The 17,962-nt window shown below is 47.0% G+C and overlaps 1 protein-coding gene across 2 annotated transcripts in view; it reads right to left on the minus strand.

Moving 5' to 3' along the window:
- Positions 1-411: 411 nt before the first annotated feature.
- The window catches only part of LOC119434134 (RING finger protein 11), a 29,172-nt gene continuing 11,621 nt past the window's right edge, over positions 412-17,962 (minus strand). The window contains exons 1-4 of one of the 2 annotated variants that reach the window (XM_049658675.1): positions 14,634-14,762; positions 8,570-8,724; positions 6,955-7,169; positions 412-3,616 (exon numbers count right to left, since the gene is read on the minus strand). In XM_049658675.1, coding sequence (XP_049514632.1) covers positions 6,998-7,169; positions 8,570-8,724; positions 14,634-14,666 — 360 coding nt within the window. In that variant the 5' untranslated portion in view covers positions 14,667-14,762 and the 3' untranslated portion in view covers positions 412-3,616; positions 6,955-6,997. Of the gene's footprint in view, positions 3,617-6,954; positions 7,170-8,569; positions 8,725-14,633; positions 14,763-17,962 lie in introns of those variants that run through there. The other variant, XM_037701457.2, reaches the window with a different exon arrangement.

Raw genomic sequence — 17,962 nt, forward strand, 5'->3', positions numbered from 1 at the left:
GAGTACGAGGCTGTGGAGGTGCTTTCACACTTACGGGCATGATACGAAACCCATGCTGGAATAAAGCACCCGTGAGTTGAGTTAGTTGCGAGTTCGTCGACACCGATGAACTCGACTGGAGCTGCTTTCGTCACATCGCTGCGATGGATGAGCCCGGGTCACGGAGGCCAGTGTCTTCGCCATAGTGCCGGGAAAACCAGCATGTGGTTGCGTCAGAGGGGTGAATCCCCTTCTACGTTTCAGCAGACTTAAGGCGGCCAAAATCTGGCGTAGGCAAAGGTGCTCACGTCGGTCCTATACATGTCTGCATGGATGGAACCCGCAACAACAGGCAACAACACTTTGAATGAAATGAAATACTTAGCTATGTAGTTTTATTAACGAGTAGTCAAAAGATACGAGTGACAACACTTGTCAAGCATATTTCTTTTATTTACACGTCCCAAGAAGGAATGAAAACCGCACATGAAAGCTCCATCACTGCTAATGACTAGGCCAAGATATTTTACTTTGCGCGATGAAAGGCTCTCTGCTGTTTTTTCTTTTCTTTTTTTTTTTTTCTTCTTTGCCAACACACCCGAGAGCATAGCACAGAAAGGAGCATCCCAATGTTTCACAAGCTCAAAACAAGGTATGCGCAAACTGAAACAGTGGGCCTTCCACGCTTTCAAAACTAGCACAAGTGTCCATTCTGGTGTGGTAAGTATACTGACCGACCACTGAAACCTTTCTCGCAATTCCACTGATGAACCAAATTTTAACACAAAGCTATTGTGTTCATTTCTCCCAAGAAAGCGTTCATAAAAAAAAAAAAAAAAAAAAAAAAGCTAATGGAAAGCCGTCTGTGAAACAACTTGCAGACAAACAAGAAGTGGTGAATGAATGAGTTTGGCTACCAGTAAGTACGGATGCGATTCCTACACCATGTCCGGGGATAAAAAAAAAAAAAAAAAAAAAAAAAACGGGAAAGTGAAGTGTGCGTCTATAAAGAACAACTTTGTCTGCAAAACAAACAAAACAATATTGCGGGTGATAAAAAACAAAATACCGGAAATACTTGGTGCAACAGCCGTTGTTCACTTCCATAGCAGGCTGGCGTTGCATGTAGGACTCAAAACCACAGTCCGTCATTTGCGACCACATCCCCCCCACCCCCACAAAAAGAAACCGTTCTAGGTGGCCATAAAATACAGGGGCTCCTTACGGAAAAGATGTCTATTTCTCTTATAGATGTTCAAGCTGCCTCAACCTACTGCCAACAACCATTTAAAAGGAAGCTAAGCTGGCTGGCTATATTTGGATCTGTGACCGTGCGGCAATCGTAGTGCGGCGAAAACCCTGGTAAGCTCAAGTTTCAAAAGCTATACAAATGTGCAAACAACCGCTACTCTGAAGCAATGTGCTGTTATACATATACAGTCGAACTCTGGCACTAGGCAGATTCATTTCAAGTAGATTAATAGCCAGCACTGCAATCTGGCCTTCGCCACCAGCAAATCTAAACTCCTTACAAATTTTTAATCAAGCTTGGAGCATAACAGGAGACACTGGCCTTGGCCGTGGTATCGCAGCATACCAACTGGAAATTTGCAGTACATTGTGTGAACAGCTTACACTCACCCTGTATTCAAATATATCAAACATACACGAAATCTTCAAAGAAAAAAAAAAATTACAACTCTTGTTTGCTCGTGCCCAGATATTTAGTTATATTATAATTATCAGTGCGGGGGGAACGTTTACACATCGTACGATTGGGGGGGAAAAAACAGTTAACATCCCATTTTGACAGCGATTGGTGCTTGTGTAATGTTCAGCCAGCCCCCATCCCCTATTGCACGTTTAACATTGTTGCATTACCCATTTCTGTATCCTACTCGCCTGGTAGCAATAAAAGTTCCAAGGAACTAGCTTAACTGGTGTCATCTATGCAAAAGACAAACCAGCTACTCCACTTTGCAATGGCCTGCAGCGTCATGAACAAGGCGTGCTTACAGTCCTGCAGGACCTCTTTGCACACCAATGTTTCCACAAGTCGCTTCACAGTTTAGTTTAGCTTTAGTTTAGGCAGTGGATTTCTATTTCTCAGATAACCTAGCGCAAAAATGCTTCGCTATACAGAATGGCAATACGCATTATGAGGTTTGGGCACAAGCAAGCAAGAGGTGCAAGCAACTACTCTTAACATTTTTGACTAAATATTCAAGGATCTGTAAAGTCCGTTAAAGGTCAAGTATGACTAATCATTTCCCTGCCCATCTGCTCGCTTTGGTACATGAGAAACCGGTGCTTCCATTTTTTGCAAGCCATGTTTACACTTACAAGTTTGACGCCACACTACTCTACCCAGCTTGTTGTGGAGCACAGTGTGGCATTGATTCTTACATCACAACAAAAAAGACAACAGTTCGCTGGCAATTACCACCACCGAACTGAATTGTGCAACGTGACTTTGGGCTTCGTACTGTCACTAACACCAAAGAAGCTTTCTTCTGTTTGTTGCTTCAACATAAGCACACCACTACCAACGTTCAAAAAACATTGATCATAACCATTGCTCTGTCCTCGCAATAGCAATCGGCAAGAAAGATTTCACATTGAGACCTTCAATAAAGGGAAACAGATCGATGAGCGGACAGAACAGACATAGGACAGTTAAGGACCTCGTTTCAAGAACAATAGGAGGAATCATGGGTCAGCTATTCAAAGCCGCTTTTGTTAACACGCTCGAAGTGGGTCAATACAACTGATGAATAGCCAACACAGTGGCAAAGTACGAAGTCAGCACCGTGTCCTTTCTTCCAGACTTGCTCTAAAACAGCAATGCCCACGGCTTACGACGCGGGCGCAGGCACCAACTTATCACAAGTGGATGAAAACTAGGCTCACTCAAAGGGGCTATCAATCCAGACACTGGAGTGTTTGCCCACGCTATCACCACTGCTCTCTTCTGCAGGGTGTTAGCTTCCTCAGCAAATGACCGAACAGAGGAACAACAAAAAGAAACAGGACCAAATGATAACTACGGAAAAAAAAAAAAAAGACAAGCCTTTCAAACAACGCTCCGATACAAGGTCATGTCAATGCAAAGCCCACTAAGCCGACACACTCGGGAGGTGCGCCACGCACCAGGGAAGGTAAGGGGAGAGAGCCTTCCATTAACCTTCGAACATCACAACTAAGCACTACTAATACACTCTCTCTATTTACATATCCACACACAGGCTTGGGGGAAAAGCCCAGAAAGCCAGCACTGAGAAGTCCTCAAGCAGAAGCTTGCGCCGGTGCGCTTTTCTGGCTGGACAATTTTTAATGACGGCAGGAGGCGCCAAGCCCCTAGGGTTGGCGTCGACGGGCCTGCGTCGCTCCACGTCTCGCGACGTTGGAAGTGCTCTCGGCCTCCTTTTGGTGCGCTCGTGAAACCATGGTAGGCGGAAGCAACTGACGGAGTCTGAGGAACTTCGTCTCGCTCTCTGCGCGCAACAGAGGCGAGGAGTTCCCGCGCGTCTGCGCTTTGCGAATTTCGCTCACTTAGTACAGCCGCGGCACACCCTGCAGCAGCAGACAGTTCGGAGAGGATGCCAGGCGGCTAAACACATCCCACGTCAACACAGACCTGGCGAGGAGAAAAAAAAAAAGAGGCAGGCAGATAGGTCATACGTACAACTTCTTGTGCACTACGCATATGAAAACAGGAGAAATGATACGCAACATGCACAAAGTTCACTTTGCACCATTATGCCTTAGCTGCCAACCACTCCATGCCGACTATGCCAATGGTTGTCGAGATGCCAAGTACATACCGAGTTTCCTAAATCTGTACTGCACGGAACTTCGGTGTTGGTGTCTACAAGAGGTGCAAGTGTGACGGTTCAGCAGTATAAGAATTATGGCACTGCATAGACTTAGCGAGTGTGAATACCTTGCTGGGCTACAGAGCTCAGTCATTACACTAAACGACTGGATCCTTCCAAGAGGGACCCCTGAACACCGCAAAGCTATACATGACAGCTTGCCGATATACCTAATAAGAAGCGAAACAATTAACGTAATCTAGGCACCTCACCGGAAAAAACACTTGGGTTGCCGTTTAATATATGAACATTTTTTTATTTAATCAACGTCTTTCTCTCTCTCAAGTCGTAAGACGGTCACACAAGCAGCAAACGTCGCATCGGGAATCGCAAGAGTCATCAGTGCCACCGGGAGTGTCATGCGAGAACCCGCCGACATTGCCCTTTTGGTTGCCTCTTTGGTTGCCAGCAAGAGGTACATGAGGACGTCTCCGCCGCCGCTTCTCTCTTCCTGGATGTGGTTAGCCAATCACATTTCTGGCGTGGCAGACCCCCAGGTGTTAAGTCGGAAACCCATCATTACGTAGCACATTCTCTTCGAGGAAACCCTCCGTGATGTAAACTATAGCCAGCTGGCCTACTCGAAGTGTTAGTTGCAAGCATAATAGATGCTTTCCGAGGGTACACGTGGTTGTCGAACAGACGTAGGTCAATGCAAACACTGACTATTAGCTTAAGTGCCACACCTGTTGCAGGAATGAAAATGCAAAACTATACTTGTGGACTGCTTTCTGCGGCAGTGAAGGGAACAATGTAAGGGCTAAGCTTCTGCACAGCTTCTGCAAGTGTGTTACTGCTCCCAAGAAGTCTGGCAGAGTTGGACAGGGCTTTCCATTTTGCTTTCTCACAGAGGACAGCGAATCTGCGTAGCGTGCTACTTGCAATGGTTTCACATTTACTACAACACGGAAGAGTAAAGAAAAAAGCTTCAAATACCAACTGAATGGTGCATTTTATGTCTTATTTGCAGTACAGTGAGTAAGATGGCCATGTTTTCTGCTCCGCAGCTTAGAGAAATACAAATCAGTGTGTGGTAATATTTTCAGGAGCACTCTCACGCATGCGCTTTTGTCTGCACAGCTTTCCCTTTATGGTGCCACAGAAAGTTGTCCACTAGTCTACCTGTGCATGCTTTGGCAAAGTGAACAGCAAGCTGTCAATCATGAATACGTGTGCAAGCATGCGTGCCTGATTGACAGGCTGGCATTGCACTCTTGCTAGAGGATGTGCAATGTGTTGTATGTTTCTTTGTTGTTGTTGTTTTTCTTTTCTACGGCAGAGAAAATTTTCAGTTGACAGTCGGCTTTTGTGTCGTCGATTTTTTCGGGAACTTTTGATGTTGCCTACCACATTTATTGAAATATAAGGTTAGGTTTCTTTCCAAAATCTTTAGCCTCAACGTCTACCCCCACCTTATATGCGAGGCCGATAGATTCAGTAACTGTTTCGATATGGTGGCAAGCAGCACCACAACTCCAGCGATCCAGATTTTAGGCAGCAGTACCAATTGTAGCAACTAATAAACCTTGGCAGGTGAAGCAGTACCGTATTTTTGCGCCTATAACCCGCATTGACAATTCGAAAACATTTAGCAGTAGAGGCAGGGTGTGGGTTACATGCGAATTTAACGTTCAGGTGCGACCTTCAAGGCAGCGCAAATTTCACATATAACCTGCACTGCTTATTACAGGATCCTCCAATTATTCAGTATTTCGGGCAATCCCTGTCGAGTCTGAATAATCTATCGACTACTCCATATCGCCTTATGCAGTTTAACCTCGATATAACGAGGCTGGTAAGATTTGCAATTTGCTCTGTTATATCGAAATTTAGTTACATTGAAATTCAACCTTTTATGCAAATAAGTACAGTCGATATATTTTTCTTACACGGAAGGGGCCACGAAACATTCCGAATTATTGGCCAATTGGAAAAATCAAATATGAATCTGAAGATATCGCACATCGGCGGCATGAACCGAAGCCAGCCACGCTATCGTGCCCACTTTGCCCCCTACGGGTGATAATGCCACCCGCAGTGGGACTTTATACGAAACACGCATGCCACATCTACGGTGGCTCTTGGTCGCACGAGGCAGTGCGCCTGGATTGTACATTGGCAAGCAGCCGCTTGTAATTAAACCATTTGCGATCTGTGCCCGGGGAAATTTCCATTTAGTGTCTTGGCATTCTTTCATGGCGGCAGCTAAATTTCATTATATAGAAATGTGTATAAACACACTTCGTTATATTGAGGTTTTCTAAATACACGGTGTTCTATGGACAAGAAGTTATAAAAAGTAAAATACTTCATTGTAAGGAAATTTCATTATACGTCGAGGTTTAACTGTATTAGTGTTTAACTGCATTAGAAATATTTAATGCCGACAAATTTGAAACGGCACTGTTATGGCAGATGCTGTCAAACAAGAGATTGAACCTGAAGGGCAGTACACGCCATGGACGGAGAATGAGCAGGGTGCTCTCAGTTTGGCTTGCTGTGCATATGGTTAGCTTGTGTAAACTGCAGCCGTTTGTTACTGCAAACGGAATTTTAGGATTTAGCGAGTGGACAAAACGAATTCAACCCCAACCTACACTTGGATGGATTTTTACATCACAGTTTGAATTTAGCGAAAACCACTGCATGAAAAGACTCATTATCCATATAGTAACGAACTATTTGGCAATCCCTATTGAGTTTGATATATCTGGGATCCCCAACTTACAATTTTCCTTTTTTTCCACTCTTCCACTGCCCCATCTTTCAAGAGCCTTTAAAACATTCATGGAAACCGAACAAATTTTTTTGAAAACGTTAGCACAACATTAATAAAATTGTAGAATGAGCCCAAATTCCTAAACATTCTGAAAAAAATTGGGGAGAGTTAGCAGGTATGCACTAGGTGCCCAGCTATCAATATTTCCCCCTCAGTATGCCTTTGTTCGTTTTCTTCTCGTGCCACGTCACTGCTTGCTGAGAAGGGCCACCCACGAGGATGTTCTCTTCCGAAACGCTTCTCGGTTCATGCCCCAGCAAGAAATGTGTTCTCACTGCTAAATGGCTCATTGCAGCAAAGCCTGCCCGGCACTTGACTCACCAATGAGTGTGCGCGCACGCGCAATGTGTCGCGAGGGGTGGCCTCAGTTGGTCTGGTAGGTGGTCAACAGTGCCGCGTCCACCGGTTCCATGCACGAGGGACACGTGAAGGAGCGCATCAGCCAGTCGTCGATGCAGTCCGTGTGGTAGATGTGCATGCAGGGCAGGAACCGGACTGCATCGCCCATTGCAAACTCTCCCATGCATATCACGCACCTGCAAGGGGGAGAGAAGGAGCATGCCGTAACTTCACTGGTTGTTCTCCGACTGCAATAAATGAAAAACAGGTGGCAACTGTGTTTTTCGCAATGACTACGGGCAGTGAATCTACTCTTAAAGGACCTCTCACCAGGCCACGTAGCAAATTTCGGTTATATGCTGGAAATTAATACATTCTACCGAGCGTTCTACCGCAACAATTTTTAAATTTGTTTATTAATAGCCGAGATAGAAATATTTCAGTGCCGTGAGCCCATTATTTCAGGAGGCAAGCGAGGAGACGCTTCTCTCCACTTGCCCCGTCTAGCCTGCCCCCATTGGCCGAGTTTTGGCAGGATTCGGGCCTTTGCTGGTGTGCAGCTCTGAAAGCACATGCACAGGTTGGTGCCTAGGAAGACCACATCCGGACATCAGAAGGTGCTTAGCGTATGTGTTCCTCTTTGCCAGCAGGCAGCCCCTTTGTCCACCGCCGGCTGATGGTTACTTCGGCACATCTGGGACCTGGCACACACACTTTTTGATAGTCTCGATGTCCTGAGGCAGCGCCTTCCGATCGTGCCCCTGTCTGTAACTATCCATTTGTTTCTCTTTTCAATTTCTTCCCCGTGGGGGTGCACGACTGCAGGCGCTGGCCAAAGGATAGGTGGCCTCTAGATTGGGTTCTCTATTCTCTTGTTTCTCTCTGTCCTGGTGTGCTGTTAGCAGTCACCGGTGACCTTTGGAGGTACTTTTGTACCTGGCAACCCTGCCAGCAGGCACATACACGGTAAGGGCACCTCCACACTCGCAATTCCAACATGACCAACAGCGAATGGCAACTATGGAGCGACTTGTGGCCACCAGTGTTTACACCAGCAAGCACGACCTGCTTGTTACCGTCGAATCTGGGCATACAAGCAAAGTAGTTCACTATCATCATCACCACCATGCCGGCCACTTCAATCAACGGGACAGCTACATATGAGCACATGACCTTTGGAACGACCTGCTTAGCTGGCAGCCTTGTTAAGACTAGCAGATCCTTGGACCTCAATAAGTATCCGTCCCATTACCAAGTAGCCCTTCCTTCCATTCTCTCAGTTATGCAGCAGTTACCACATCCAAATGTCAAATAACTGGTGATGTTGGCGTCTGCTCACACCACGCTCGCACTGCCCATCACCACAAAAAATAGTAACTCTCAGGGTGTTCTGGTGTCCCACTTCTGTGCCGCTGATCGGTACAGCACCTTCACCACTCACCCAAAATGGTCAAGCTTCCACAAAAGCAACCATTTGTGACCATTGCTTTGTGGCCTGTGCAACTTGCTGGTGACCCAAGATGAAATCGCACTGTGCACCCCCTCCTCCACTCCACTCCATCCTCCCCCCCCGAGGCACCTTGTGCTCTGCACTCACTCTCTGTTCTTCTTGCTGCCATCATAGAGGCCTGTCGGAAGGTGCTGGATGAGGCCCATCCGTTGGGCGATCACCACCTGCTCTTCCTCGGTCAGCTGGCAGGCTGGACGGCTCACGTTGGGCGAAGGGTAGTACACCGGCATGGACACCGTCTCCTGGGAGGAGAGAAACAGAAGAAATGATGTAGTGCTCGTGACATTCCGCTATAACACTGTGAGCACAAAGAAGTTCTGCGGCACCTATGGCGCCATAAAGCTTGCTACGTTTGTTGCTACAGCTCAATGCAGCTACAACAAAGCACAATGAAGTAGCCAATATTTACCAGGCAGAGACAGTATCAACATCATATTAAACATCAACATAGAGACAGCGTAGAAATAACATATAAGTCTTGCTAACCTCAACACTTCTGAAAAAAATTTTTGTTCTGGCATTTGACGTGACAAAAAGTGATTTGATTATGAGGCACGCCATGGTCGAGGACTCCAGATTAATTTCAACCACCTGGGGTTCTTTGGCGTGCACCCAATGCACGGTACACGGGAAATGTGCCATCGTGGCCGGGATGTGATCCCACGACCTCGTGCTTAACAGCGCAATGCCAAAGCCACTAATCAACCACGGCGTGTGCCCAACCCTTCTAGATTTTATTTACAGAATGATCGCTTACTCCCGAAACCACACAGCAACTACAGTAAACAAACTGTTGGTATTGCTGCTGCGAAATTTTGGAATAGCTTACCGGCTCGTTTAAAATCTTGATGGTGTGTAGTATTAATTGGCGCATGGGCCAGATGTGGCCACCAGAGCACCTCATGTAAAATCATCACCAACGTTATCATCGTAGCAGCCCGTTCACTTAGAACTTATATTGCAATTTTGTAAACTGTATTTCTACTCTGATGTATTATTTCTTGCCTATACCCTGTGATTACTCATCATATACATTTTTTGTGATAATATTGTGACTGATTCAACATTGTATAACTTCAGCAAACATTTTTTGTGTATTTCTAATCGCAATTGACGCCTTTTTATTAATGTGTTCTTATGGCAACTAAGAACAAGAAGTGCCGCTGTAGTTTCCGACTGCGAGACCTCTTTCTGTATGCACCATTTATAGATATACTTTTTCTATGTACCACTAATACAATAAAATTGAATCCGACTAAATAGACGCGAGAGCTGCTTCTTGGATTAGTTGGAATTTGACGAATGACACTTGCTGAAAGGTGCTGCCAGTGCATCGTCAATGTGACTTCCTTTTTGTGTGTTCTCATAGAGGGCAAATAGGTCTTTCAACCTAGAGACATCAAAGTTCCAGAGCTGAAGGGGGCTTCGAGGTATCTCTGCGACAATCACACAAATTTTCGAGGGTCGAACAAACTTCAGCTTCATTTTCACTCACTGGAGTACGTCAGCTGCACCCACATTGGATGCCGCACACTGGACTCGCGTTGAACCCTGAAGGTGTGCAACTCGGGAAGCAGATGACATGTTTGTCAGATGTTGGTGCTCGGGCCTTGAGTCACGTTAACCACAGATACCAATCAGAGCATGCAATTAGTACGTCAGCTGCAAAGGATGCCGCACACTGGACTCTCGTTGAAAGGATTTCTAACGTAACGAGCGTCGGCCATAATGGTGACAAACCCTGAAGGTGTGCAACTCGGGAAGCAGATGACATGTTTGTCAGATGTTGGTGCTCGAGCCTTGAGTCACGTTAACCACAGATAAAAATCGGAGCATGCAACTGTTCTCAGTGAGCGGGCTAGTTGAGGTACCTCGTGGCGGTCATGGTATCTATGCTACACAGCTACATGCAACTGTAGTGGCTAACTATGTGCACGACAGGGCTGGAGTGCACGCTCGTGCTCCAGTTTGGCCGCGATACCTCGTGCAGACTGGCTTTGTCCTGCAGCAGCTTGACCGATAGATAGTAGCCACATCCGAATTGCTTATTTTGCACAAAAGCTCAATACGAGTTCCCAAGGCCAGTAGCGGGCTAAAAGCCAGAAATGGCCAAGAGTGAGCGCGTGCTGGCAAGCGTACGTGTAGTCTGACCTCAAGTTTCACTGGCTCGAGGCTAGTTGAGCATTCAAAACTAATTTAAATTACCGAGACCCAATGGCTACGACACTGATCAGCAGTGTGGCCAAAGTTTCATTCCTACGCGGGCGGGTGCGGCCTGGCATTAGCAGACGATAGTACAATCGTCGTACCTCCGGAAGCAGGTAATTCTTATCGAAATTCGAAATGCAGATTTTCCGCTTACTTCAGCCTCTTTATTAACCTGCGTCAACAAATATACGCAGTAACAATAGGAAGGAGCACATACTATTAACCTGACAGAGAGAAGCGGCAGGCCTTCTCGCTTTCGACCCGACAGAAATTATCGCAATGGTTACCACGTGCGATGCCCGCCAAGGCACTACAAGCAGCTTACAAGGACACCTCCCCTTCTCGTCTCCTCTCCCCTAGAGACGCCGGAGGACAAAGGAGAGGGAAGGGGTGATCAGAGTGCCGACGACACGGCGCCTCGGCAACAGCTCCGGTCGCCGCATCGCCCAGCTTTGACGTAAGAGGCGAATCCTCGCCCTTCTCGTACGTCAGCGCGTGAAGCGGGCGCCCTACACAGCTGGAGCGCGACGTTGCCCGCCACGGCCGCGCGGCGGCTTCGTTAGCCTCGCTCGCCGACGACGACGCCGGTCCAAGCATATCGCGTAAAAAGGCCGCACGCGCTGGTCAGCAAAACGCGTGCGTATCTCGAACATCAGCGGGGCCGAGATGCTATCGTTAAGAGCGGCGCGCGTCACCCCCGGAAAGCAGCGCTATTTCTGGCTGCTGCCGCCATCGGCGTGCGAACGCGGTCGCCGGCTCGCTGTAGCACCCAGCCCAGGCACCCACCCCCACGAACCCACTTAGCCACAGAACACCCATACAAACTTACTTAGCCTCGATCATTACTTAATTAAATGCGGGGTTTAACCCTGTAATGTCCAACGTATCATGCATGCTACGCTGAGTTTGATGCCTCAAAATTCTGATTTAAGTGCGGGAAACCAAATACAAAGCCCATAGTTGCGTTTTTAATATGCTGCAGTGAAGCTTCAGTGCAGAATGTAACAAACCATTTGCTAATTGATTAATTACAGTAATGAAGCTGCAACCTAAAAACATTTGTTTCGTTTTTGTTTTCTACTAATGTACTCTCCATTCTCTATGGCCAGAAATGAATGTCAACAAATTTGTTCCAATTTTCTGTGATGTGAAACTGTGTCTGGGCATTACGGGGTTAAAGTTCCGAAACTGCATGTACAGTGGGTTAAAGGGATACGGACACAAAAGTTGGCGGGTGGTTTTTTACGTCGGAACAAAAGTTGAACTGTTGAAAATGACGAATACAACAAGCTGCTTTGGAAAGAAAGAACGAGAAACATTTTTTTTTTTCTTTTCCCCCGTTTCGTCCCCATCGGAATGCGGCCACCGCAGGCGGAAATCGAAGCCGCGACCGTCGCGCTCAGCAGACGTATTCTCGGACGGTCACTTTCGGAGATCATCACTTTCAGTGATTTCTGTGCACGCTGATTGCCTAGTTGAGCAAAACCGCCCGAATCGTACAACGCGTACTACGTCACGCGAAAGCGATCGTCCTCTCGAGAACACGCTTCCAGAACGCCACATATATCCACTGGGGACTCCACGTCACGATCGACGCTTTCAAATCGACGGACAACTCTTCGTAGCGGCCAGCGCGTGGTCGCCGTCACCGAGCCAGGCACGAGGTTCCACGACCCCTCCACGCGAGCTGGTTCCCGGCGTCACTTTGGGAACCGGCCCGGTACCTCCTTGCGAACAAAACCCAGCAATACGTTTCCCGCAAGCGTACGTTTTATGCGCGCAGTCTACTAACAGGGAGGCGCCCGAAAAGGCAGCCGGGAAAACCCGCGTGTTAAGAACAAAGGCAAAGAAAAAAAAAAAAAAAACGGACGTATACGGCAACGTAGCTGCGACGTCAATGACGCAACTATGCGCGAAAACACAAAAGCGCACGATCGCGCAATGCCACCCCACTAGGACCTGATCCGCAACGACAGTCGGACTCAAACCCCGGGCCCAAACGGCTTCTCCGCGCTTCGGCGTGCATTGCCCCCCGTACGAAGCTCCCCAATTTCACAACGCACGCGCCAAGCCAAATGTCAGCGAACCGGCGAAACTGTTGCTCGTTCGCTTTGCAGCTGCGCGTATAGCTCAGCGGTTTTTCTATCTTCGCAGATCCTGTTTATGGGAGAAAAAAAAAGGAGGGGGGGGGGGGGGGGGGCTCTAGGGCCTTCGCCGTATCCTTTCATAATGCAGCAGCAAACGACGGCTACCGCGTCCGAACTATTTAAATAAATAAATGAATAAATAATTACATAACTATTTCTTTCAAACAGAAGAAGAAGAATACGTGACATTCGCAGCATTCATCCTTTTCATCACAATCCTTCTGGTTGCTTCTGGAATCGAGGTTAAAGGCGATATGTCGCCGAAGGAGACCTCGATCTCGCAAATTGCAAACAGCAGCTAACAGCGCGGAAAAACGTGTTGTCAAGTTCATCGAAGAAGACGAAAAGACAGAAATATAGAAATGGGCGGGGGGGGGGGGAGAGAGAGAGGAGAGAGAAAAAAAAGTCACCAACAATCAATACAAATTTGATTAAATATATAGAAGACAAACTTGTATAAACACATAAAAGTGCGCTGTCCTGTAAACATTGAACAGGTGTTACAGGTTTATAGAAAGAAAAGTTCAGCATCCGGTCGAACGCCGCCACTTCCCGTTTACTTGGTAGCCACGGTAGATCTGCCACGCACCCTAAATTTGACAGCGGGAACCGGCCCATACCTCGGTTGCTGCCGACACAGCTCCACGTAGACATCAGAGCTTTTTTTAGGCGATTTTTAAAAATTCCGCAAAGCTTAATTTTGAACACCCGGTATATGACGTGCGGTATATGCGGCTTATATTGACACACCGTTCTATCGCTAAAATTGCTCGTACCTCGTCTTACATTCTTTACAAAATTATTCCTCGGAATTTGGCGAATGACAGCCCACAAACAAATGTCATGAAACAAAACACCGACAGCGCATGCCTTCTCTGCTAAATATTCTCAGACTGAAATTTCGTAAGTGCGAAACAATAAGATCGGCCCACGCCAGAGGACGCGTTGCTAGCAGAAAGCTAGCCTTAATTCGTTCGTAGCATCCGCCGTCAGCGTTTCCCGGTAAACATCACGGTTACACATAAGCTGCAGTTGCCTAGAAGCGTGAGAAGCAGTCGGGGATCTTTGAATGCCATCGCGCTCCACTCTTAAAGGCGAGGCTTAAAGAGCGTCCTCCAAATGTTTCGCCATATTTCCGCATTTTCTTTAAGTTTATTTTATACATGTATTGTACACGCGCTTCGTCACCCACAAACACTCCCCCCCCACCGCTTCTCCTCTCACTGCACGTCTTTCTGAGTAGATGCCTACCCAGAAAGACGCCGATCAAAGACCGGCGAACGCTCTATTTCCCGACACAGCCTACCTATTATATTTGTCACAAGCACAGTTCAGGTGGGTGTATTCGACAAGTGCGCACCTATTGGACACGTCCATTTCGTCTACTCCTGACGCATACCGCAGCCCAGCCAATCAGAATACACCCCCAGGTGTGTCCAACACCTCTTGGCTTCGACGTTACGCTGCTATAAGCACAAGGTCACGGGATCAGATTCCGGCCGCGGGGGCCGCATTTCGATGGGGGCGAAATGCAGGAACACCCGTGAACGTGCATTGGGTGCACGTTACTCAGAACCCCGGGTGGTCGAAATTATGCCGGAGTCCCCGTTTCGTTTTCCGTTAAACAAAGGATCGAAAAGTACGCACGACTGGCGCAGATTATCGTTGCGAGATAAAAGATCTAACGCGCTAAAGGGTGTACAACTGCTAAGACTGCGCAGGTCTTACGGCTCGAGTGCCGCGCGCTGCGTTGGCCAACGAGAGAGAGACGGCGCCTCACGAATAAAGTGCCTCACCGGTGACAAGCGCCTCTTCTTTTTGGGCGGCATATCCCCCCTCCGGCCTGCTGCTGCCGGTGCCGCGGTCGAAGAGCTAGACTACGCTCCCGCCGATGCGCCCTTTTTCCTCGTCCTTCGCTGACATGCTCGTAAGCCTTCCCTATATATACGGGGTCTCATCTCCCAAACACTGGCTCATACCCACTACGGGGGGATTGGCCAAGAAGCAGGCGGTTTCAACTATGTTCATCAGAAATCTAATCAAAAAAACTAATTTCTATAGCAGCTATTAGAAAAATACCACGAAGAATTTTAAGATAAAATAATTTTGACATAAAGAAGTGAAATAACAGGACTAATTCATAATAGTGGAAATTCAGCAAGGTGCGCTCTTTCTTCTGTCTCTAATGAAATTGTTAACTGCAAGAAAAGCATCCCTGTGGCTGCGTGTGTCCCAAAAGTTTGTTCAGTGTGTTTAAAAAATACATTAAAAATTCTTTTCAGAAACGCTTAGACACGTCAGCGTGATCATATTCTAAATATTCCCCATAGGACCGGTTCCACCTCTTATTCCTTGTTCTGGTTCCCGAATGAAATGGCGCAGCCCACTCTGGGGGATCGACCATGAATCGAGCGGTGAAAAGAGTGGTATAACTAGAGGGAAAGTAAGTTGAAATTAATTTCCATTGGTTTGGTTTGTCTTCCTTCTATATACGATGGCGCACAACCACTGCGGGGGATTGGCCAAGATTTGGATGGTACTAGGTAACTTCTGTTCATACAAAAAATTGGTAAAATTGTCAGGAGGAAATGAATTAAAATTCTGGAAGCACCCTTCGAAGTGTTCGATCTTCTGTTTAGCGTTTCGGCGAGGATGTCGTTTCCTTTTGCACTGTCGTCAAATGTCAGAAATCCCGCCCCTCAAGCATCAGTTTGCATTTGAGGGGAAAAAAAATGGGGGTCAACCAAGTGTCGACGCTAAATCACATAATATCGACGTACGTGGCGGTTCAAATGACGGTATGACTAAATGTTGATGATATATCTCTTATTCTGCATTTCTCGCGTTCATTATTCACTCATTCCGTATCTTATTCGCATCGTAATTCACGCGCAATTACGTCGACCTCGTCTTCTAACAGCATCGACAATTGGTTGACCCTTTTTTTTTTTTTTTACCATGAGGCCAGGTGGGCCGATCCCTTATATTGGCGCTAATTACGCCCGCACCGTTAATTTTACGAACTATGCGACTAAGTGTCGCTTTTTCCAGACACCGATGCCTCGCGCGAGCCCTGCTGAGTCCACGCGAACTCGCTCGATTTCCCAGATGTGATGAGATTTCCCAGATGTATAGTGCAAATGCGGTTAATTTTCGACTACATTGGCGCTAATCACACCTGTACCATCAATTTGACCTACTATGACTAAAGTAATGACACCTTCTTGTCTGGTTGAGACCTACATTTTGATACCATTCCCGCCTCGTTACGACGCTCTGGAGACGCGAAAGGGCCCCCCCCCTTTTTTTTTTTTTTTTTTTGCTGGAAGTGGTTACAAGATACCCAGATAGGCCAAACCCGTGATAAGTCAAGACGACCTTGTAATAAAAAAATTCACAGGGGACTATAGATTCTAGCAAGTAGGGAGGCTGTTGCAGCACAGTGATGGAATCGCATGCCAAAAGGTCATGCGATATCAATGCGGAGTGTTCAGGGGCATTGCCGTGCTGCAATCCTCTTTCGACAAACTTTGGTCCGCACGCAGCGCGCACGATCACTCAGATGCTTCAGAACCTACACGTAGAAAGCTGTATAGACGTTTTGACCTTCAATTACACAACACGTGGTATCCATTACAGCCAGAAAATAGTATCACCACGTCTTAGCAAGGTAAAAGTTCGGGCTAGTTGGTGGCTCCTGCGCTGTGAGCATGTTTAACGTGCTAGCGCATGGCTAAAGGTAAGCAGAGACAAGAAACAACACGGACAGCGCTGACTTCCAACTGATTTCACTCGCATAAGGAACTTGTACAGCACGGCGCAATGAAAACAGCAAAATGAAAGTACAAAAGCATCGCTGTCACCTTGTGACACCACATGATTTGACGTAGACGTAACAATCGTTCCAAGTGTTGTGACAGATTACAAAGGTGCAGCTGTACCTTCATTTTGGTGTTTTCGTTGCAGTCAGCGTGGTCCGTGTTGTTTCTTGTCTCTACCTTTAGCCATGCGCTGTAAGCATGTTCAGGACCAACACGACAGATTTATTAGCTTTGTTCTTCCTCACTTTATTTTTACTGTCCTTGCTCTGCGACTTAGTTCACTGGCGTATTCGTAAGTCCAAGTTTCGTCGCCGGTGATGACCTTTTGCAAGAGTTCATCGCTGTCGCCTGAAGTTTCCCAATCAATTCGACGTTCTGTTCCTAGCAACTTTTGCTCAGGAGTAAACAGTTGCGGCAGCCCCCTGGCTAAAACCTTTTTCTTTCACAAATTTCCAGTCCAATTCCGGTGGACGGACCACCTTCCGAAACCAACTGCCTCTGCTATCATTCTCAGCCATTCAGCGGTAAGTGAGCACAAGAGAATGCAGACAGTCAGCGCTTTTGTCTTCACACGCGAGGTGCAGGGGTGTCCTGATCTTGCATCGACCTTGGGGTGCTCACGGCCTTCCCGAAAACGTTGGACTCACTTTAACACAGTTATAAATTTACATTAGGACATCCTCTCCTAGGGCCTTTTGCGACATTTGATGCATTTCTGCACCATTCTTGCCCAATCTGACAAGTAATTTGAAACTGATCCTTTGCTCCGTCTGTTCGTCGATCTCCATTTTGGCGAAGACTAAACACGGCTTGCACAAAAGGTGCACAGCACGCATAAAAAATTCTGCCTTGTCATACAGCAGTTTGGGCTCTTATGCTAGAGGTCAACCGGGTCTTTTTTTCTAGTGGAGAGCGGCGCAGCTACACCCTCTTCCACTTCGTTTGCGGACTCACTGCATGAACTTTTGGGGCAGGCCTCGTACACAACGTCGCGCATCCATCAATACCGTTTAAAAGGCTCAGCATCGCGCTACAGATGGCTGGCTTAAGTCCCACCACCAGACATTTTTGAAGCGAAGCTGTCCTGTACACACACACACACACACACACACACACACACACACACACACACACACACACACACACACACATATATATATATATATATATATATATATATATATATCTTCTGAATAAACCTTCCTCTAAAATACCCAATCTTGTGTTTAAAGCTTTCTTGCGGATATATTACGAAACCGTTACCAAATTCTGACTTATATGACTCACTTCCCGGGCAAATGCGG

The sequence above is a fragment of the Dermacentor silvarum genome, chromosome 11 (assembly GCF_013339745.2).
Source record: "Dermacentor silvarum isolate Dsil-2018 chromosome 11, BIME_Dsil_1.4, whole genome shotgun sequence".
In the NCBI taxonomy this organism is placed as follows: Eukaryota; Metazoa; Arthropoda; class Arachnida; order Ixodida; family Ixodidae; genus Dermacentor; species Dermacentor silvarum.